We start from the raw sequence: 23,570 nt of genomic DNA, 5'->3' as shown, positions 1-23,570 counted from the left end.
ACAGAGGGTGGCCGTGGCCGCGCAGGAGGCCACGCGCGGTGGTCTTGCCGTCGGGTGGCAGAGCCCAGCTCGCCGCCTCCGCTCACCTCGCTCAGCCCTCTGGGGAGCTGAGCAGTCACGCTTTTCCCTAGGTATCTGGCACGCCACGAGAGCATCTCCATTGCCAATTAGGCCACCCACCCACTTGCATCCTTCCCCAATACAAACCCTATTAGCGATAAACAAACAGTCGAAATGCCAGCCGGCGCCTGGGAAGAGCCCTAGACAATTCCATCCAATTTGGCGGGCGCGGGAACAGCTCTCCTCGCACAGTCCCGGTGCAGGCAAGCGCCGAGCGCGGACCAGGGCGCGGGCCGGGCGTCCCACCAGCCGCTCTGTGGTCCTCTTGCCGGCGGCTGGCTAATGTGATAATGTGATACCTTGCTGCGTCCCCAGGCTGCTCTCAGCATCGCACCAGCGCCAAAAACCTCAATGTCCACACGCCATGCTACGTTGGCACGATTCAGCACTGCCATAAGGGGCTTTTCCAGCTGCCTAGCCCCCAAGCTTCCTAACTTTCCTTCTCTGGGCTTTTGTAGGAAAGTTTCTGCTTGACGCTGACACCCAGTTGGACTTTGTTCAAAACCCCCAAAATGGATGGGGCATAAGAAATTCAAAAGCCACCCAACACTGCTTGGACATCTTCACCCTCCATAAGAGCTCCCTCCCTGCGAGGCGGCGTGAAGCCCTTCCTGCAGCCTGTCCCCAGACTGGGAGAGCACCGGCGAAATTCTTCCCGCAAACAGACCCTGAAGCCCAGCCTGCCGCTCCAGAAGCGCTCCTGAAACCACCACCATCACACCTGAACACACAGGGACACTTCGGACAGTGACAGAGATGACCAGGGCCAGTCTCCACATTGATCCCTGCTTCTAAGGGCTTTCCAGCTGGCCAAACCAGTGCTACGGCGGCTTTTTGTTGTTGTTGCTGTTGTTGCCGTGATGGGCAGTTAGGAAAAAAATGACCTGCTGCTGGGCACAGGGTCCCTGCTGCCACCCGCGGCAAGGGCAGAGGACCCCACATCCCCCTCCCAGTGCAGGAGAGGGCATGCTCTCCCCATGCACCAACTCCTGCCAGCGGTTGAGGATGGGCTGATGCAACCGCGGTTTATTGTCATGGAGACGAGAAGCCTTTTTCTCTACACGCCCAGCTTAATGGCTTGGATTAAAACCTCCTTTCCCCTGGGAAGAGCAGAACAGGGACAGTTGCGCTGTCGCCACATCTCCCCCTTGTCCACATGCATCCCCTACCCTCAGCAGTGTGCATCCCCCGCGGCGCCGGGCACGTCCTCCCGGCCACAGCCCGCCCAGCACAGAGGTTCCTCGCGTCACTCCCACGCGTGCCCCGAACCCATCCCAACCCATACCCACCACGCTCCATCAGCCAGCAAATGCGCACCCCACTACAAACGCATCCCGCACTCAATCACACTTCCATAAAGCCCCCCCCACCCCCATGGCTCTCCCCTCCAGCAGGTCCCAAGCAGCCAGAAGATCAACACTGACCATTTCTCGCAGGTGACCAAAACCACGAGCTCTTCAACAAGGCGAAACAACACGAAAGCATTTTCAAGGCTGCCCCTTTCCCAGCTCCCCGGGGAGGGAAGGAGCTAAGCAGAGCCACAGAGCAATCCCTTGCTGTGGGGCAGGCAGGTGTGGAGGGGATGGGGGGAACCAGCTAATGGGGTTCGGGGCGGGGGGGCAGGGGCACGGCAGTACCAGGGGCCAACCTCGAGGCTTGGAGACATGCGACAGGCATGGCCTGGAGGGGAAGGACGGCGTCTCGCTTACCCCGACAGCACTCCCAGGACAAGGTTGAGGACAAAGAAGGATCCAATGATGATGAGGGGGATGAAGTACAGCCAGTTCCAGGTGGCTCCTAAGGCATCATTGGTCTGGAGGGGAAAGAAAAAACACGTGTGACGTTATCTTCAACACCAGCACCCGGGGCAGAGGGACGGTGCGTTAGCTTCAGCGCGGTGGCGATTCTCTCTCCAGGCTGACCACACCGGGCTCCTCGGGGTGATGTGGCCATGCCAGACCCTGACGGGCACCGGGCGCTGCCTGTGCAGGCATGCCTGCAGGGGAGCTCCCGTCCCGCGGTGCCCTGATGCCCCTCCTCGGCATCCTGCCCCAGCCAAGCTCTCCTCCATGGTCTCCAGCCCTCAGCAGGCAGGACCGCTCTCCTCTGCCTCCTCCTACCATCGCCGCATGGACGCAGAGGGTGTAAGACAGTGGTATAGTCGGAGGTGCAGGGCCCTGCCACCCAAAATGGGGGTGCTGAGGGCATGAGGGCCACCCTGAGCGTGCCTCCCCCAGCAGCTTGATTCGGTGCTCCCCTACGCATCCCACCGAGGCAGGGCAAAGCAGCCCCGCAGCAGCGGTGCCTGCCGAGCACAGCACAGGTGAAGGGGGACACATTTACAGGGTGCCTCAGGGACAGGGAAGCTGGTGACTATAAAGAAGAGGCAGCCGATGCTTGTCCTTCCATGCACGGTGGGAAAGGGGCTGGTGTGGACGAGCCCCACACCTTCAAACGGGCATTTTGCTGACGGCATCATCGCTAATATCTTGCAGACAGCCTCCCGCCCCGGGCGTGTTACCCCAACGCCAAGGAGCTGAGAACGGAGAGGAGCTCTAGCGGCAGGGCAAAGCCTGACAGCTAAAAAGGCTGCCGGCAAGCCCTGCTCGATACCTCCAGACATTTATTCACCGAGGCTTTTAATAAAGCGGCGCCCCTCTGTACCTCGCAGCCGCTTCCTAAGCCCCATTTGTCCTCCGGTGTCAGGCACAGCGCACACGATGCCGGGCTGGAGGGTGATGCGGCAGAACGTGACTGTCTGGGGGAGGTGGTATCAATCTTGTTGCAATGAAAGACTCTTTCTCTTTTCTCTCTCTTCCCCCCTCTCCCCATGCTAATTAAGCCCTCATCTTCGTCTGAGTCATTGGCACCACGTCTCCCGGTCAGCCAGCGCAGGAGCCAAGACAAGGCTCTGCAAGGGGAGAAGCACATCTCCGAGGGGGAGAGAAAACCACCGTGCTGGAGTCTTCCTCCGGTGACCGAGGAGCCAGCGGGAACCTCAGCCAGGCGTCCCCCACCACCGTGACACGGAGCCCAAGGCGGGAAGGGTGATGCCAGCACATCCCGCTGCAAGCACTGACCACAGCACCGGGAGGGGGATGCCGTGGGCAGAGACCCCAGCGCCGAGGAGCGCCTGGCACACAGCAGCAATAACGACTTTGAGGTTGGGGAAAGCATCTGGAAAGACTCACCACCCTCCTCCTTCCGCACCAGGGAAACCAGAAGACACGTGTCTTCTCAAGGTCTTGCACCTTTCAAGAGCCCCAGACCACCACCAGCCCCTTTCCTCGGGGCCGTGGGAGAAGCAAGCGCAGGGAGCTGGGAATGGTGCATGGGAATCCCACACAGCCGACGCTCCTCACCGCCCTCCAGAGACACCCAGACCACCGTGCTCTGCTCTCACAGCACCATTTGCCACGACATTAGTCTTCGAGGCATTGCGCACCCCTCAGCCCAAGCTTGGCTGGGCTTCAGCTCCCTGCCAAGATGCCCTTGGGTACCCACCACCCGTGTCAGGATTGCTCGCCTTTGAAACTGGCTCCTGCCCAAAAACCACAGGCTTTCCCCAAGGTCCTTGGCACAGGGGATGCAAAACAGATGAGCTCCTTCCCTACAGGTGAACGAGACACCTTTCCCCAGGGCTGGGCCATCGCCACCCCTCCTTTGGCCTTCTCCTCTCCAGCAACGCTCAGAAGGAGATGGAGGGGGATACAGGGATGAGCTGATGGAGCAGAGGGCAGTTTCCCCAGGGTTATCAGCCTGCGCTACCACCACCAGCGCCCAGACCACCTCTTCCCACCCCATTTTCCGGGCATGGCAAAGCTAGCGGCACTGAGGACCTGCAGCCAGGAAAGCTGAGGCAGGGGCTTGGCAGCACCCTGATGGGATGGGATCTGCGATCCCAACCTCTACGTGCGTTTGGGTACCCAGCTCCCATGGGGGTGGAGGTAAAGGGGACTAGAGAGATTTTAGGGGGTTTTGGGGGTTACAATGCCCAGTACCACTGACAGCCAGCAGCTCCATGAGGCGCACTGCTGGGGCAGCAGAGAGGACGGACCCCATGTACCCAAGGACACACCACTGGCCACAGCGAGCTCGGGAATGGTCCCAGCCACCCTGGCCGACGCCAGCAGCCCCAGGAACGGTACTGCCCTGAGCAGCCACATGGGTCCCCCTGGCTGGTGCCAGCTTTGCTGGGATCCCACAGCCCCAAGATAAAATTTCCCAGGCCACATCCCAACACACTCCCTACAAAACCAGGAGCAGGTGGCTCCAGCCCGTCATCTGGTACCTGCCCAGCCACTCCAACTGCCGAAATTTGCCCTCTTATTCCCCGAGGAGCTGTTAGAGTTGCTCCAGTACCTTTGCAGCACCCAGGCTGCAGAGGTCCCAGCTGGGTGGGACAAGGGGGCTTGTTTGGGAAACACGAGGGGGGCTTGGCCCTTCACAGGTTCTGTATCTTCCACTGCTTCTCTAGCCCACAGGTGGAGAACATGACCACAAAGCGTCCAGTGCAGCAGGACACCAGCACACAGAACAGCGTGTGTGCGTACACACACACACACACACACAGAGCAGTGGATGTATTCCCATCTCTCCACTTCCAAAGCTGAAGCGCGTCTGCCCAGGAAACCGAAGGAACCGCCGTGCCTGGCCATGTGTCCTGTCAACCCCAATGCTCTGACAGACACCATGCTCCCCAGCTGGAGGCCAGCGGGTTTGCCTGGAGGGAGGACACGGACTGCCAGGGTCTCACAGCGTTGCTGAGTCCAGACCCCCTCACGTCACGCAATCTCCCCCGGATTTTGTTAACTCTGCCTTAAAATCTCACTATTCCCACTGGAAGGCTCCTCAAGCAGATACTCTAGCGGCTGCTCTAATTTTCAGCCTGAATTTATTTGTGGTCGTTTTATATACCGTGCCGTTCTTTTGTCAGCGTTGGCCTTTGGCTGAAATAGCTCTTCGCCTTCCTGTTTCCCATCCCGATGTATTTCTACATCGCGATCATGGCCATCCCCAGCCTCTGCTTTGCTAGCCAAAGCAAGGTTCCTCCAGTTCTCCCTTGTGTGACTGGCTCTTCCCTCCCTGCTTTAGCTAGTAGCCCCTTCCCTGCTCCAGTCCAGGCTCATCTCACGGTCCCCGGACGCAGGAGACCTGAGGGAGAGATTCTGATGGGTCCCACTCCATCTCTGCATGATGCTACCAAGACTTTGCCATCCTGCCTGCAAACCTCCCTGCTCTTCCAGCGCACCGCTGGCCTGCGGTCACCCTGCGCTCACTCGCTCGTCCCATCCTCCTCCGCACTGTTGCTTCCCAATCAGCAAGACTTGGGTTCCTAGGAGATATCTTTACCGTTCCTCAACAAGCACACGGCTTTCCATTTCTCACTGCATCCCACATCTCTTCCTCCAGCCCTCAAACTCCTTCAGCCCGGGGTGGCAGCCTCCGTCCCCCCAGCTCCGGGAAGCCAGCCTAAGCTGGAAGCAGGAAAGCCCGTGACTCATCCCTGAGGAGCCCCGCCGGTCACCACCAGCCACTACGTCCCCTCACCACCACCCAGTGCCATCCCGACACTGCTCGCCTCCCTGCCAGCCTCGCAGAGCTCCTCTTCTCCTTCCCCTCTTCTCCACTTCATTAACACTTCCCCACAGCAAAAGCTTTACTACAAAGAGCAGCTCTACACGTTTCCAGGTCTCCGATGCCAGGTTAGCCTGGAGTGACCTACCTTTGGCAAACCCATGATTCATTTTCCTCTTTTGCCTTCCAAATCTGTTCCGAAATGGCATGCGATCGAGGTCAGGCTTACAGTCCTATTCCTGCCTGCCTTACTTTTTTCCCCTCCTCCCCCCGCTTTTAAATATAGGCATCGCATTCGCTATTCTCCAGTCAGATGGTGCCTCCCCCAACTCGATGGAGTTGTTAAAAATACTTGTTACCAGACCTGCCATTTCATGTGCCAGCTCCCTCCAAGCACGGCGAGGGGGGGAAGCCATCCTGAGTGCCGGCCTGATGGGTGCGATGGTCTTGGCGCTTGGCTTCCACATGGGCTGTACTCATGCCCATGTCCTCATTCTCACTATCCATCCCTTTTTGTTGACTCTGTCTTGGTGTTGACCAAAAGCCAGGGTGAAATATCCATCTGTGCCCAAATCTCCCCAGCCGTCGCTTCACCATGCCTTGCTTCGATCTGCAGAGGTGGGGGAACCGCTCACAACCCCTTTGAGCATCCTTCATGAGGTCCGTGTCGGCGTGACTTTTGGCAGCTCCCGTAGCACTTCCCAACTTCTTCGGTGCCAGGATGTAGTTGTCTTGACTGAGCATCCCCTTTTCCCATCCCTTTGGGGCATTGTTTGTTCTTAATATCCCTCCGTAGGCAGTGGTTCATCGCCTTGGTCCACTGTGCCTTCCCACTGTTTTTTTCCCCCTTTTGCTGAAGGCACCAGGAGGTCATCATGTGCAGAGGTCAGGGTAGACACAGGGAGCTTAATCCCCAAATAACACAAACACTGTAACTTTGTTAACAAAGAAATCCCTGGCTCCTGCCCCGGCTCCCTGTGCAGCAGACCAGGTCCCATCGCTCACCCAAGCCCTTTGAGAAGCGGAGGAGCTGCCTGGCAGCTGATCTGTGCTGCTGCTTCCCTTTAAGACAACCACCTTTTCGACATGCACCCCCCACCAGCCTAAACCACCACCACCCGAGCTCTCCCACGGCCTTCAGGCCAAGAAATGTGTTTGCTGCTGCCTCCAGGCACACCCGAGACACCAACACAACCGGTGTGAGCTCGATGGTGAAGACTAAGGAGCCGCAGCTTCCCCAAGGGACTCCGCACCCATGGGTGCTTCTCACGCCAAGGCATCGGTGGAGACCCCCAGCCATACCCTGGCAGGAGCTGAACCACCGGACTCGCATCTCTGCCGTGGACACAACCCGTCCCGCTGCCGGTGAAGCCATCGAGCCTACAAATGACACCACCAAGGCGTGGGAGCAGGACCCCCGTGGGGTAACGGAGCCGGCACGGCGGGTCCCCACCCAGCAAAGGAGCCCCCGCCGGCTCCTGCTTCTCAACCCCCAGCACGAGGTTATTGTTTCAGCAGCTATTGTGTTGTGGGTTTTTTTCCTTTTTTTTTTTTTTTTTTTTTTTTCCAAAGGGCGGGAAAAGGCACAGGGAGCTGCAAAAGCAGGTCTCACTCGGGGGGCCAGAAATCTAAAGAAATCTAAATATATACCCGAGTCAAATGCAAAGCACAAGCTCGCAGCCCACACGTACCCTCCCTCGGGCTGCGCTCACATGGGAAACTTTAGGATTTCTTTGCTATAGGGGAAGGGGGGGGAAAAAAAAACCACAACAAAAACCCCACAAATTCTGTCTGTCCTACCTAAAAATAAACAGAGAGCATGCTCTCCTGTGCAGGGCATCTTTAATGGTCACTCATTGCCCACCAGCTTGGGGAGGGGGACTGGGGACCAGGGCTGTGGGCACCCAACTCATTTGGGGAGCAGTTGGATTTCATTCAGACAGCGATCGACCCTCGTTGATTCTCCAGCGTCTAGTAACAGGGCTGGGCTCCCACTTCACGGGACCTCCAGCAGCACGGGTGGCCCCATCCTGCTCTCGCTGTGGTCCTCTGCCAGCGATCTCCCACCCCACGGAGAGGTCCCACAGGGACCCAGGGCTTTGCCTGCACTGCAGGCAGGCTTTAGCGGGCAGGGATGGGGGGACCAAACAGTTCCAACCACCGCAGCCAGGCAGGAGAGGTCTGCCTGTCCCCCCGGCTGCAATCCTAGCCAGGGGCGTTGGGAATGATGGGGAAAGCCAGGATCTCAGGAGGCTTTGCCCTGGACACTGTGCCTGCCTTCCCCAGCACTTCCCAGGGGCTTGCTGCCCGGCACGGGGGCAGAGCAGCCCTGCCGGGACAGCGGGTGTGAAGACCCCACAGCTCCCATGATTTGTACGCCAAATCCTTGCCTTGGAACCCCCCGATGGGCTTTGTCTGGTGGTGACGCGCGCCGTGCCCCCACCATGGCTGATGCCATCCCTCCGGCATCACCTCCTGCAAAACCCTGACCCGCTCCTCCCTGCAAACCACAGCTGCATCCAGCCGAGAAACACGCCCAGGCCAGCAGGAACAGCCTCCAAACCTCCATACCCCAGCAAAAAGCGGGGAAAAAAAATTTAAAAAAATACCTTATAGCAGATTCCCTGGCCTAAGCAGTTCCCTCAAGACCTCGACACCCGCTGCTGCTCTCCCCAGCGCAGTAACAGATCTCTTTCTTCCCTTTAATAGCAGTAATTTGATCTCCTGCATGCAGGACCATGCTTCACTCCCCACCAGCCCTGCCTGGTATCCATCAGTGACCCCGGCGCTGGACAAGATCTGAATGAAAATGTTTTGCTTTTCCAAATCAGGTTAATGAGGAAATTGGAACATTTCCTTTGCAGGGCCAGGGCTGGCCCGCGGCAGGATGCATCCTGCCACGGCCACGTGTCGGGGTCTCCAGACGGGATGGGCACCTCCTGCCCGATTCCCTGCCTGCAGCGCTGCCTTTCCCTGGCCCTGGGGTGCTCTGGGGTGCGGGGGTAAGCAGCAGAGGCAGGAGTCCCGGCGGAGAGGTGCACGAAGCTCAGCGAAGCCCGCAGCGCGTGGGCACGCTTGCGTCCGTGCAGGGAAGGGGAAGGAGTGGGGAGACGGGAAAAAACTCAATATATTTCATTTTTCTGTTCTCTAAATGGAATGCAAAAAATGCATCGCTAGAAGCGTTACTAAAAATCAAGTGTTTTCCAAACATTTGCAATAGGCGTGGAGACCAATTTTTGTTCTGCTCTCTGATCCACCGAGAAATTGCACCCAGGTGCCCCAGCATCGATCCCCACATGTGCCTCCTGCTCCTCCTCCTCCTCTCCCCCCAGCCACCCCTCGCTGTGACCCATCGGCTGCCCCCACCTCTGCTCCCGAACCCCCACCTTCCCCCTGCCCGGATCCCTCCCGTGCCTTCCCCAGCCCCGGATGAGGGCACCTCCCCAGCTGCCCCCACAGGCAGGATGAACTTTTCCTGATGGAGCATTTGCAAAGCTCCGCAGCCTTCGTTACACCCAGCGCTTGGCTAAGGCAGCGCCGGCGTTCCCCGTGCAGATCCTCGGCATCGGGCTCGGGCACGTGCCAGCGCTGCTGCCTCGGCGGCTGGACCCGGAGCTGGAGTGCCGCAGCGGGGTATGGTTTTGGTGGGATCAGCCTGGGGGCTGTTTTTCTAATGGGACTTGGTGACTGCCGGGCTGGATCCCTGCTTTGTTTCGAGCACTCTGCAAGCCCGGAGAGTCAGCTCGGGCCCCACAAGATGTTTCCTACATGCAGGAACATCCCCAGCTCCAGCTGCGATGCTCTGGGGCAACAGACCCACACGCAACCTCGCTCGAGGACCCCAACTCACCCAAACGCCCCCCCCACAACCCAGTGCCCACGCACAGCAGCACGTGCACCAACACAGAGGCGCGGAAACAGCTTTGCAAAGCCTCGTCGGCACAGTTCCCACCACCAAACCTGCTAACGAAATTACAGACCCCGGGTTTAACGAAGACGAGCAACGGGAGCCAGGCAGCACCGAGACCCCCAGCCACCTCTCCTCCTTAAGCCCGGACTTTTTGGGCAAAGCCTGAGCATCGGTGCCTCCACCATCCCCGATCCCGTCGGCAGACGGTCTAGGAGCGAGACTTTCCCGCGCGGGCAGGGAAGAGGGTGTGGGCAGGGAGCTTTTTGACAAGAACATGCCTGCAAAGCTGGGGATCCAGCAGACACAGTTTGTTTCTTGCTGTGTCATTTCAGCACACACAGACACACACAGAGGGAAAAGGGAGGAAAAAAAGGGGGGGGGGGGGGGAAGGCAGGAACATTTGGCAAGCTGGCGAGGGTCTGGCTTTGCTGAGTGCGGAGAAAAAGTCGTTTCTTCCAAAGGGAGAAGAGGGTAAAGCAGGCCGGCTGCCGCACACGTGCCCGTCGGGAATGGGCTCCAGCACCCACGGCTGGCAGCGTGCGAGCTGCCGGCTCGAGCACCCACAGGAGCCATTTGGGGAAAAGCAGCTCATTTCCTTAAAAGTTAGGAAGGTTTTAAACCTTCAGGGTGGAACTTGAAATCTCCTCTGCGAAGTCCCCGCTAACCTAACCGCATTTAAAACACTCAGCGTTTAACGTTTTGGAGGAAGAAGCAGGAAGGGGCTCTGTCCCACGGTGCCACGAGGGACAGGGACTTTTTGGCAGCCCCCGTGTCCCCCCTCCCAGCACCCAGCACGCCCCGCTTCGCCCGCATGGCTGGGAGCCGCCAGGAATAGCTGCAGAGGCATTAAGATCTGTGCTTGCTACCGAGCTGCTAAGAGCACTGGGTGTTGATTAAATTTTCATACCTCCCCGACAGGATATTTTTTGTGTTGCGTTTTAATTTAAAACACACGAGAAGGGACTCCTTTTCCCTTTGCAAGCACTCCAGCTTGAGACCCTGGCAGCGTCCCCAGGGCAGAGAGAGCTAAAGAACCAAGCCGTTTTCCCCCTTTCGCCATCTCCCCCGTCTCCTTTGCTCTCCAGCCTCTCCCCCTCCTCCTCTCCCCAGAGGTCATCTCCTTGCCAGGAGCCACCGTCGCCCATCACACTCCCAGCTTCTGCCCAAAGGAGCAGCAGGGCAGGCTCGGCCCCCGGCCACGGGACCACTGCTGTACTGAGCTCCTCCAGTGCTCTGCCCATCACCGTGATGTCAGGGCAGGTGCTGTTTAGCGGGGGCCTTTGCACCGCCAGCCCTCGCTGCAGAGACCTTGCTCCAGGTCCACACAAACCCCAACAGGAGGAAACTCCTCTCTGGTCAAGTGATTAATTTTGCTGGCCCCTGGCTGCCCCACGGAAAGCCAGGCACTGCCCTCGTTTTCCAAAAGGCAAGAGGAGAAACGCACCCCAACCGACACGATGCTCGGGTCCCGCTCACGCTGTTCACACGTAGGTGCTTCAGGGAGAGCTGCTGAGCATCCCCAGGGACGACTGCGACACCCCGGGAATTTACGCCAACGAGCAATGAGCAATTTTGTACACACGCGCACGCACGGAAAAATAACTGCTTTGCCACGGATTCCTCCCGTGAGCCCCTCCAAGGCCACTCGACTCGTGCAAGCAGGGACCTGGCAGGGAGCAGGACAGCCAAACCTCGCACCCATCTCCAATCCGCGTGCTCCAGCACGGCCAGTGAGTTAACGCACCTCCCCTTCCCAGCGCCCCAAACCGGGGCTGCCTGAGCAGTCCCCATCTCAAAAGGGATGGATGTTTCACCACGTTTGAAAACCAGGCTCAGGCAGAAGATCTCGGGTTTGGCGCTTCACCATCAAAACCAGCTCAAGGCAACTTTTGAAAACCCAGCCCCACGCTCGGCAGCACGAACCCCCGACCCGCGCACGCGGTGAGATTCACCTCACACGTGGCGAGGTTCATCCTTTTGCAGCCCACGTTTAGAGAAGATCCCAAAACACCGGGATGATGCCGGGCTCCAGCGTTCCCGCAGGGTGTCCTCCCCTTACACCCTCCCGGCCACGGCGCCTCAGGCGTGCTGGAAGCACGTGGCGGTTGAGTCACGCTTGCTGCAAACCCCCTTCCTTGCAGCAGCTCGCGTTTTAACAGCCGCTCTTTGCGGAGCGTCTTCGCGCCCGGCGAGCGCCTCTGCAACCGCCCGGCTGTTTGCGGGCGGCCGTTCAGCTTTGCACGGGGATGCGAGACCCGAGCGCCCCGTCTCCCCCGAGGCTATGGCGCGCGGGTCTGCCCACAACCGCTGCGTTTTGGTAGGTATTACGGAAGCTGCCAAGAACTCGATTCTCTTTGCCCCAGCAAACGCTCTCCTCCCGCTGCAAAAGCACCCAGAAGGCTCCCAGGCTCAGCCCCGGTGTCTCCTGGGGCTCCCCGTACCTTTTCACCCTCCTGCTTCCCTACAGACCCAATCGCTTCTGCTACGAGAGACCTGTTGGGTTTATATAGCAAGCAACCGCGGGCGGCTAGCTCCCGTTAGGCTTTGCCATGCGTTTTTAATTAGCGGCGCGGCTGCTCTTCCAGTGCTGCTTTAACGCACGTGCCTAGCAGGAAAATATTTTTACCCATCGCTGCAAACAGCCGCGGTCCTGCGCAAGGTCGGCTCTTTGCGTGACCCAGCTGCAGCTCGGTCACCGCTGCCACGCGGGCACTCCCGCCTGTCTGCGGGTTGCTCCGACTCTCGGGACTTTACTGGGGCCGCAGGATCAGGATCAGGAGTTCAACCTGAGGGTCGGATCCACGCAGGGAAACGGGCTTTCCCTGCCCAGCACGTTCTGCTCCTCTGCACCGGCTGTGCTGCGTTAGCGAAGCGCGTGGAGCCTCTCCCGGCACGAGCAGAGGGTGCCCGCGGCCACGGCTGGGCATTTGCCCGTGCCCGTACCTGTGGCCCTCCGCAACCGCGTGCAACTTCAGCAACCGCGGCAGCCTCGTGCCCCGTGAAGGGGAGAGAGATGCGCCAGAGCACCGCTCCGGGCAAAGCACCCAGCCAGAGCAGGCAGGGCTGCCCCCTCTCCCTGCAGAGCCCCCCACGTGCCTGCCACGGGTGGTTTTCTTCCCATCTCAGCTCCCCGCAGCGTTTTGGGGGGCAGGGGGGGAAGAGGAGAGTGGCAGCTCCCTGCAAGCCATGCTCCTCCTCGCTACCTGCAAGCACAGAGGCCGAGCGCTTCCGAACGGGAAAGCACACCAACAAATCGCAGTGAATAAACGCGGCCCCTCGAGTCAGTGTTTCAGGGGAAATTGCGATTTCAAACTCCTCTCCCGTTTGCTCTCCAGGATCGGGGGAGCCGAGCTGAGCACCCAAAGCCACCGGCACCGCCGAGCACCCGTGCCGTGCCTGGCCAGCCCCGCGGCACGCGCCGGCAGCCCCTCACCAACCCCGCCGCCCCTTCCCGCATCCCAGCATCGCTGTTTAATGACAAAACTGCGACCCGGCCCCTGCCCCGCGCAGTCATGCCAGCAGAGGTGCAGAAGTAGGACAGCCAGCCTCTTTGCCAGCATTATTCTTCCCTCTGGTCTCTACAGAAATCAGGTTTGGTCTCGAGCCAGCCCAGGGACGGGGCATCTGCTCCAGCGTAAGAAGAAAAACAAAATTCTCCTTAGCCCCTGTTTTGGACTGCAGAGACAGCCAGAGGACCGCAAAGCCAAAACTCCCCTCTGAAAGAAATTAAAGTCCTTCAGAGTCCCAGGGACAGGAGCTGGAAAAGCCATAACATCCTACAGTTTAAGGCTTTTTCTTTTTTTCTTTTCTTCTTTTTTTTTTTCCCCCCCTTTTTTTTCACCCCCACTGCGATCCCTACCTAGCAAGACAGCATTTCACACAGGCAAGGCTGATGAAAACAATGCAAAAGGCAAACACATCCACCGCAATAACACACGTGGAAGGTACCACGGGGCCAATTAGCTTTTTGTGACGCCATCTACAAATTCCAGAAGCCACGCTTCTAGTCCCGGCAAAATTGTGGAAAAAAATGGCTCTTAAATCACGATACAGTTACACAGGGGAATACCATAGTAAGCAATTTCTGTGAGAGATCATTAAAGTGGCTTTCCTGCGATCTCCCTCTCCTCTGCAAGGCTGCAGCCTCCCATCGCTCTACTCCGGCGGGCAAACAGAGTGTCCCCCACTGACCCCCCCAAACCTGGGCCATGCACTGGGCAAGGTCTACGCTGGTGAGCAGCCTGGCCTCGTTTGCTGCTCCATGTGATGAAGGTGATGGAAGAGCATCCCAGTGGTTTTCCACCCCTGCCCAACCCTCCTCCAGCATCCCCCAGGGACCGCACCCCCCATGTTGCACACCTCATTTTTCTGGTTAAAAAAAAAAGAAAAAAAAAAAAAGAAAAGGTACAAGCCCATTTTGTTGCCTCCAAGCAGCAAACGGCCTGAGCACCCATAGCATTTGTAACGTAGAGGCACCCTGAGAGACAGCCAGTGTCCCTGGGGAGGGCGGGAGGCGCAGCCCGACGGTGCTGGGAACAGCATCCATCCCTTCCCACCTCCCAAAGTGAATCAGCAGCATTTTACTCCCGAGGCCCCGATCCTCATTCAATTAAAAGCCAAGGAAGGTCCTTAATCCTTTCCGTTATAAGTGAGTAATAGCTGGTTCTTTGCGGAGGAGCGGGAAAGGGAGGCACCTTGCGATCCCGGCCGTCGGGGACACCGTGACAGAGCGCGTCTGCCCGGCATTGCGACCAGTGCTGGGAAGAGCATTCGGATACCGGGGCTGTGGCTCCCCAGGAGACCTGGAGAGTCCCCAGTTTAGCAGCCACGGTGGTAAACAGGGGATCCCGCAGGGTAGGTCCTGCAGAGCGTGGTTTTCTGTGCTCCCAGCAGCATCTCCCATCTCCCCAGTAAGATCCAGACGGCGGATCAGCAAATCCCAGACACCGAACAGATCGGCTCCAGCCTTCCCAGCACAGACATCCCAAACAGCAGGAGACCAGGCTTTCTCAGGAACCAGTGACACAATCCCTTGAGGTCGATCAGACCATAAATTCCCCGTCCACGTTGCTCACTGGCTCCTCGCACACCACAACCGGAGCTCTAGCACGGGGACTGCCGCAGCTGATTGCTGCAGGCACCGAAGGACGGTGAGAAGGGAAGCAGCCCCTGGGGTTTGCAGAAAGCCGGTCACTAATACACAGAAAAAAGGCGCAGGGCAGGTCGCTGGCGCCTGCCACGGGCAGTGCTGGGCATGCATGGACTGCCGCACGGCGATGGGAGCAGGCAGCAGCTGCCTAGCCACGTTAAAGGCAGGGGAACCATGCCGCCGGGCAGGAAAAATCACCTTTCCCACTATATTCAATTATGCCTGGGCAACAAGCGCTGTAGTTAAGTCTCTAATCCCATTGATACACCAGAAACAGCCAAGAAATGTTCTTTTTTTTGGTCTGAACTCCCAGGTGGTTCAATCCTGCCTAATTGTCCCGCCAAAGCAGCAGATCCTGACACCGCCATCGCCTTTAGGAAGAGAAAAACCAAGCCCTTGCCATGAACTCTTTCCTTTCTACCCCAGTCTGGGTTTCATGGTTGGTCTACCCACAAACATCATCCTGCACCCCCAGAAGGACCCTGGGATGGATGGAGCGGGAGGAGGACCCCAACACTGGCAGCACAGTGCCTTCACCTGGGGTTAAAAACCAGCCTTTCTGCTCACGACGAAATAACTATCGAAGCATGTTTCCCCATCACAAGCCACCCAATTTGCCTCCCACAGAGCAATGCCGCTCTGCAAATCTCCAGGCATTATGGGAACCAGGGTATAAAAACATTCCCGGTGCAATGACGCCGAAATCGATGCTGAAATTAGGCTGGGAACAGAACTGGCATAGTTGCTTCTAGCCCATAAACTAAAATGTACATATACAGCAAATCACCCGCAACAACGTCGCACTTTGTGATCGCCTGTAGCTTTTTTTTTCTGCTTCCAGCTTTGCCCCCAAGTCGCTCCCTGCATACCCCAAGAGCTCGGGCATCAGCAGCTTCAAGCAGCTGCAAACCACAGGAACCCAGCCCGGCCGTTCCCTGCTCCCTCAGCACCAACAGACATTTGCAGCACAAATACCAAAGATCTCGGCTCCCTGTCGGACACCAAAATGCTTCCCCTGTCCCAGGGAGGGGATCTGAACCCAGCTCTGGGGCTTCCCAAGGCCACCGCAGGGATGCAGGCACATCCACCGCCTGGTCCGCAGGGAGAGCAGCGCCCAGAAACCACGGCCCCTCTTACGGAGCCGCCCCGGGGAGCGCAGGAGGCAGAGCAGGGAAGGAAGGAAGGATGCATTCCCAGGGACAGCCCTCGAGCAGGAGGTTTGCTGCAGCCCATGCCCACAAGGTTTTGCTCTCTGCAACGGGTTGCACAACCAGCCCGGAGGCAGGGGCCAAGCTCTTAGAGCCCCGCTTCGCCCAGAGACGTGGAGCACGTGCCTCTATGCCCCATCTCCTGCCCAAATGGGAAGGACTGATCCCATCCCCATCACAAAGGAAACTCAGCATCTCACCGGCTTCCAGGACATGGAAATACCATCTCCGGCTCCCCATCCCCAAAGAGACCCCAAAGCAGCGCTACTCACATTGTACAGGACTGTGGTCCACCCTTCCATGGTGATGCACTGGAAGACGGTCAACACAGCAAAGAGGATGTTGTCGAACTGCGTGATCCCATCGTTGGGACCGATCCACTCCCGGCACTCATAGCCTGAGGGGCAACCCTGCACCCCGCAGGGATGGGGGGGGTCCAGCTCCTCTAGTTCACCTGCGAGCAGAGAGCAGAGGTAAGAGAGGCGCAGGGGACAGGCAAAGGGAAGAGCCTGAATGCAGACGGGCTTGGGACAAAGCAGGGGACCCCACTGAGACTAGCTCCGGCTGCACGCAAACTGCGCCCGTAAGAAATCGGGACATCCCGGACGCAACCGGGTGACGCCTGGCGCGCACAAAGCAAAACGCAGGATCTTCTCAGCCCCGGGCTTCCCGCAATAGCAGCGTGCACTTGCCCCAGCTGTTTTCTGCCCGTGGGATACAGCGCGGGTGCAGAGCCCTTCTCCCCACCTGAATTGTTTGTGTAGCAGGCTCGGTGCAGCTTCCCGCTGTAGAACTCCAGGCCGATGATGGCAAACATGAGGATAGCGAAAAAGAGCAGCAAGCCGATCTGGAGGAGAGGCACCATGGCCTTCATGATGGATTTCAGCACAATCTGCAGGCCTGGGAGGGGAAAGAGAGAGCACAGCTCAGCACGGGGATGCAAACCCCCTGCCCGGGGCACATCCATCCCACCCCTAGCAAGAGGAGGACGGTGAGCAGAGAGGACAGACAGTCACCAGACAGACTGAAGAGGCCAGCACAGCCTGGAGCATCCCTTTAGGCAGGCGAGGACCACGGAGGAAAGCACGGTCCCGGGGGAGCAGGGGGGGCCAGGCTGCAGAGCAAGGCTCCAGGAGAGCTGATTTCTGGCACGGGTCCCCGCCCTGGTGTCCTGCCTGTCCTTGTCCCACCTGGGCTTGGTGGGACACGGCCCACACAGCTCTGTCCCCCAAGGCACGGATCCAGCCCGGCCTGCGCCCAGGGCAGGAGGGACGGGAGGACCGGTGCTGGCACCAGCCTAGTTTCTTTATTTATCCCTGTACCGGCAGATGAAATCTTGCAAAAAACCAAAATCTCCCCCGAATAAACCTCAGTCCTGAAAGGATCCACCCACCGCCTTCTGGCCAGGGAAGCGGAGCTGCCGGCAGGTCCCGGTGAGCCAGCGATCCCAGCCTTGTGCCGGCACAGAGCGGGCTGGACGGGGGGAAATGCCACCCGGGGACACCAAACGCTGCCGTCCTACAGCGCCCTCCCCTGCAGGCTACCCCAGGGCGGGTGGGAAGGCGGCGTGTACGATCCCCTCTCCATAGGGAGGTTCGTCCCTCTCTTCCCTGATTGCATCCTACATCTCCGAGGTGGCACGAGGACCCCTCTCACTCTGAAGGACATCAGGGACGGATGCGGGTGCCCCAGGAGGAGGACCAGGAGCATCCATCCAACTTACTGGGAATGCCCGAGACGAGCTTCAGAGGTCTGAGCACGCGCACGGCCCGCAGCGTCCGCAGGTCCACGTGGGTGTTGAAGTGCGTCCCAGCGGTGGCGAGGATGCTGCGGGCAGACAGGGAGGGAGCAGAGTTACCCCGGGCAGGAGCCACGTTCTCACACCAGGCCGTGGGGAGCCACGAGGGCAGGTACAGAGATTCCACGCATCCCAAAACTCACACGCCAGCCAGCCCTGTTCGACGCTGGCATCGAACATCATGGGCCACCCTGGCCAGCCAAAGCCACCCGGGGGCCACTGAACCCCGGCAGCCCCCCATCAACGCCCTGCACACGCCAGGACGGCTGGGGACAGCCTCACACCGCAGTGCTGGTCGTCACCCACGCCGTGCAGTCAACGCTGCAGACGTAGTGCTCGTCACAGCTGCATGGGTTTAAAGTCCCTCCCAGGCAGGTGGCACATGGACCAGAGATGGTGCCTCAGAGCTGGGGGTCACTCCCCTGATGGTCACCCAGGCTCCCCCAGCAGCACCTCATGCCATCAGCTGCTCTGGCTTTTTCCACGCATGGAGCTTCCTTAGAGTCCCACCTCTGGGATTGCTGAGAACGAGCCGAGAACCTCACATGCATTCAAAAATCTATAGTAATAAAAGTTTGATGACCTTGGAAGGCAACCAGCAGGCACAGGAAGGACTCCAGAGGTTTTCTTTTGAAACACAAAGATTTTTTTTCAAGCCCATCTCTGGAAAACAAACTGGGGCAGAAGGGAGCTGGTGCACACGGAGTCCAGCAGTAGAAATACTCAGGGCTTCAGAACCCGCCGGGGGGACGGGGATGGTACGGCAGAGCCGCGGGAGCACGGAGGATGGTGCTGGAGCTCGTGGCCTCCTCTCCCGTCCGGGCTCGGTCCCCAGGTGCCGGGCGAGGAGAAGGAGGGAGGGCTGCAGTAGAGGAGCAGGGGATGGGAGAGGAGGGGACGGGGAGGAGAGTGGGACAGAGGGAGGCAGCAACCTCGGGGCTGTTTGCAGCAATCCAAAAACCGAGGGAAATTGGGTCATTGTTCCACTAATTCATCTAATTACAGGCCAGAGCAGCTCTCTGGCGCGCTGAGCAATTAGCACTCTTTCTCTCCCCCTCTCCCCGAGGTACGCAGGTACCAACCTGCCCCTCCAGAAAGGCGGCTGGGTTTCCTAGGATACCCCGGCGGCAGCAGAAACGCTCTCGCGTCAGCAAACCAGGTTGTTTCGACTCCTTTTCCTAGCCTCCTCTTCCTCCCTGCCTCGGCGCGAGGGGTCAGCTGCAAAGCCTGGCCCCAGCAGCAGTTGGGATGCATCGCCCCGGCATCACCCACAACTCTCCGTGTGTCAGGCTGCTTACCCCCGATACATACGGGCATCTTTTACCCTCGATGGCACTTTCCCTTTCTCCCGTCCCCCTTGGGCACAGTCCCTATGCCCCAGCCCTAGACCAGCCCCTGCTACCCACGGGGCTGACGGCAGAGCAGAAAAGGGACTTAATTAAGTCAGGAGCACCCAGAGGCTGGGGAGAGCTGCGTTGTTAAATTGGTTGTAAGATCAAAATCAATAAGTGTGATAAAGCACAGCCACTCGGCAGCACGTGGGAGAGAGAAGAGCACAGGCGCTTTCATCTCTTTCACGCAACCTGCCAGCGAGAGCAGGGTAACCCAGCGCTCCCCAAAACGCCGGCGCAGAGGACACGCTGCGTTCAACGTCGCGCTGGAGATCCCGAGACCCTCCTTCAGCTTTTGCTCCTCACATCCCAATGCCTGGTGTCCAACCAGCCTCCCAAAACCAACAGGGGAAAGGCATTTATTTGCAGCCCCTGTGCTGACTCCAGCCGGGGTCGAGCATCTCCAGGAGACCAGGGATGCTCCCGGGCTGGATGCAAGCTCCAGCCCTTCTCCTGAGGACTCGCCGACACACATCCCGTGCCGTGAAAAGCCCAACTTGGCAGCATCCTGGCAGCAGAGTGGTATCGACAGCTCTCTCCTACCACCACGGAGCAGCACGAGCTGTGGTCCTACAGAGCCAGGCAGAGCGATGGAGGTGGAGCCGTCGCTGCTCCCAGCCCCACCGCACATCTCCTCCCCGGGGCAGGACCGTCACCGGCTGCCTGTCGCAGCGGAGAGGAGCAGAGCTCCCCGGCTGCAAAATCCTGCGCTAACCCAGATTCGTTTGAAGGGCTGAGGAGCCGCCGCGCCGAGCCTTCAGGCAAGGTTCAGGCGATTTCAGGGCACTGCTTCCCAGCGCTCTAAATTAGCTGCTAAGAATGGGACTCCTCTGTGGCAAGGTGACATGCTCCTTGTCCTCGCTGGGGGACGAGGGACATCACGAGCTCTTTTGGAAGGAGGTTTGGACAGATCACCAGAGCGAGGTGGTTGCGCTGCCGAGGTGTCTCCCAACCCGCGACGGAATGATGACCCACCGCTACGAAACAGGCGCCCGCGCGTCCTTCTGCGGGCACAGCCGCGGCTCCCGGCGAGGGTGGACGCACCGGGAGCACACGCTGCTGGAGCTGCTCCTGGCAAACCCTCCCAGCCCAGAGCCCCGAGGCACCCCAGAGCCCCTGAGCAGGGTCTGAGCAGCCCTGGACCACCTTTAGATCAATTGAGGTGGCTGGAAAAAGCGAAGCAAGCTTCCAGGCATGCAAGGATGGCTTCTGCCTGCCTTTCCCAAGCCCTTCGGTGGCTCTAAATTAAGAGACATCACCTCTCCCCAAGAGCCAGGCTTCGCTGGTACGCACAGACACCACCACCACGTCACTGCTAATAATAAATACAACACTCAAAACACACCCTCCCGCTTTGGACTTCAGCATCTCACCTGTTAATTGCTTATTAACCTTCTACGCATGCCTTTTTTTTTTTTTTTTTCCCCTGAGAGCCACCCATATCACCCATCACGACCAATTTCCGATTTATTTATTGACGCACGTTAAGGTTTCTCACAGCTCCTCAGGATGAACGGCGCAGAGACGGGACTCAGGCTGTGACAGACCTTTGTGCTAACACGGGGTGGCAGCTCCAGTATCTGTAGAACAATTTAAACCCTTTTCGAACCCTTACAATATCCACGTCTGATGTGCTAATAATTATTCTTTATTTTTAGGCAAGGACCCAAACTAAAATTACATCTCACCATCCAAGTTATTTGAAAAAAGCTGCCAGATTGGGCTATAAAAATCCCAATGATCTCATGCTTTTCATCATATGTACCGGAGAAAAAAAGAAGAAGGAAAAAAAAAAAGTGAAGGCGTTTTTATAGGTCACCCAGGCAAAGGGGTTAGTTTTATTTCTTCGGAGGAAAGGGGGAAGAGGCTTCAGGTGAAGAAAAGAGCAGAGAGGAGCTATTGGAAGAATGCAAATGAGAGAGGAGGCAGGATGGGAAATATATGCTAATCCCCAAAAGTATAATTGAATAGTGAGCAATCACCAGCAGACAAAAACATGCTTTCGGGGAGGGGAAAAAAAAAAAAAAAATCCAGTGCTTTGTGTCTGCAACGAGGATGATTATTTTATTTTATTTATTTACAGGCTGCGGAGCGAAGGGCGAGCTCCTGCTGGGCCCGCCGCACCTGCGGGCTCTGGGGCTGGCTGCCGGCAGAGCGATGCTCAGCCCTCGGGCACCGCTCCAGCTCGCAGCAGCTGAGCAAAGCGCACGCCCTCGCCTCCAGCTGAAGACCTGCACCTATGGATTTCTTTTCCCAGGGGTGGGGGGGAAGAAAAAAAAAGAAAAAAAAGAATAATCACATTTAAAATGACTCTCTGCTCTTTGGGACTTGGCAGAATAAAGCATGAGCAACGCTTGATGACCCTGCCTACACAAAGCCCTTTTACTAGCACAGAGCCAGCGCCGAATTCGGGCGCTATTGCACACTACGGCGCCCACCGTGCTTCCGCTGCCCCGTGCCAGGGGCCGCATGTCGCTCCCGTCCCCGTCCCCCCGTGGGGAGCAGCACCCGCAGCCCTGAAGCCTCAAGCCCTTGGGGACAGCACACGCAGCCCCGGGACGTGCTGCAACGGGCGTCGCGCTGGGGACCCCAAGCAAAGGCTGAACACCCAAAGGGTCACCCTCAATTCATCCCCCCCAACCCCAAAGCGAGCATCCCCTCCACCATTTCCATCGGGGACCGCTGCGGAGGCGCGCGCAGACAAGCCGTCCCAGGAAAGGGCAGCTCCTGGGCTCTGGGTGGAGGAAGGGATCGGCCGAGACGGGCTAATCTCAGCTCAAAATCTGGGGCAGGGAGGGTGCTGGCTGGCTGGCTGACGTGCAAATTAATATTTATAATTAAGTGGAAAGGCCCCCGAGGGCCTGCACTGCCACCTGACTCTATGAGGGAGACTACTTCATAATTAATACACTGGTCAAACGGCTCATGGAAAGTAAGTTACCTGATGAATTTACCCCATTCTTGCCCTTTTCTGCCGGTGAATCCCTGCCCTCTCTGCAGACTTGTCACGAGGAGCAGGATGTCCTGTAGGCTCTTGGGTCCAAACCCTGCTCGAGACAGGACCAGTGGGATCGGGTCGCCCACCCCAAGGATGCCCCAGCAGAGCGCAGTGCTCCGGCTTTGGGGATGCCAAGGGACAGGGACACAAACCAGGTCCAAGTCCTGCCCTCGGCACAGTTCAGAGCAACCTCAAAGCCTCCATCTTCTTCACTGGGTCTTTCTAGGTTTCGGGGCCATGACACAAGTGGATTGCTCTGCTGCAAAGCTGCTGATCCCATCTTTCCTGGCAGCTCTGAGAGCCCTGAACCGGGACCGGCGACTCCCTGCAAGCTGTGATGAGGGTGAACACAAAACCTGCCTTCACCAGCCTTCGATCTAGGGGGGACAAAATGATCTCCCAGGGCATTTCCTCCTGGAGAAGTCCCCAGGATTTGGTGCCTGAGGGAGCATCCCCTCTGCACCCTGCGAGCTGACCGAACCCCACGCCTCCCTCCTGCCTCCGGCCCCCGCGACGCCTCTCGGCAGATGCGGGATCCGTCGGGGGGAGGAGATGCTGGACCTGGTGGAAACCTAAAGTCATTGCCAGGAGGTTGGAGAGCTGGTCCCGCAAAGACAAAAGCAGCACAGGCGACCATGTACCATGACAGGAACTGTCTAAACTCGTACCAAAGGAGAGGTCCGAGACCCCAGGGATATCCAGCCAAGCCCGGGTGATACCACCTCCCCGTGGGAGGATGTGGAGGAAAATAACACCTTTCCCCCTCCCTCAGACTTCTACCCTGCAACTCCTCTCCCGGAGCAAGGTCCACGGCAGTGCAAAGAAACGGCACGTGGGGACTTCGCAGTTTGGCCCCAGGCTTTTACCCCCCGGGAGGACGAGGGCTTCCCCTCAGCCCTGGAGCTCTGCAAGGGTGTCGGGGGGGGTGATGCCCCCACGGACCAGCAGCCGCCTGGGAGTGGGAAGGACTGACTCACTGCGGGAGCCGGGAAGGACGGGATGAAGCGCACGAGTGGCGCATGGGCCGGATCCTGTGCCGGAGGACGGCAGGATGCTCGTCTTCCCCACAAGCAGAGCCATGGGTCTGCCTGCCCAGGGGTCACCCCATGTGCCCCCCCCCCGACCTGTCCTCTGCAGCACGGAGCCTTTTCCCTCACCCATCCCATCCTCTCACCGGAGAAACAGCGCTGCCCTTTGTACGAGGTGCCGATGTCAGGCACGTCCCATCGCCGTGGCATATGGCACATGAATCATTCACAAAGCTGGGGAATTAATTATTCATCCAAACGAAAGACCAAACACTTTACTAATTGTCCTGGAAGGAAAGAGCTGGGAAGGGGGTGGGAGATGGGGCAGACGTCAGGTTGGAGACCGGTGCCGTTCATGAAAGGAAAAGAAGGGAAGAGGGGAAAAACGCCT

General features: G+C 58.5%; 1 protein-coding gene across 1 annotated transcript in view; it reads right to left on the bottom strand.

The window, feature by feature from the left end:
* CACNA1E (calcium voltage-gated channel subunit alpha1 E) overlaps window positions 1–23,570 on the bottom strand; it is a 167,681-nt gene that overhangs the window by 59,242 nt on the left and 84,869 nt on the right. The window contains exons 6-9 of the mRNA XM_054833380.1: window positions 17,688–17,791; window positions 16,712–16,864; window positions 16,237–16,418; window positions 1,830–1,933 (exon numbers count right to left, since the gene is read on the bottom strand). Of these exons, the coding sequence (XP_054689355.1) occupies window positions 1,830–1,933; window positions 16,237–16,418; window positions 16,712–16,864; window positions 17,688–17,791 (543 nt within the window). The remainder of the gene's footprint in view (window positions 1–1,829; window positions 1,934–16,236; window positions 16,419–16,711; window positions 16,865–17,687; window positions 17,792–23,570) is intronic.

The sequence above is a fragment of the Grus americana genome, chromosome 8 (assembly GCF_028858705.1).
Source record: "Grus americana isolate bGruAme1 chromosome 8, bGruAme1.mat, whole genome shotgun sequence".
Lineage (NCBI taxonomy): Eukaryota > Metazoa > Chordata > Aves > Gruiformes > Gruidae > Grus > Grus americana.
The sequence above is the reverse complement of the archived record's forward strand: the minus strand, read 5'-3'. Positions and strand labels throughout refer to the sequence as shown.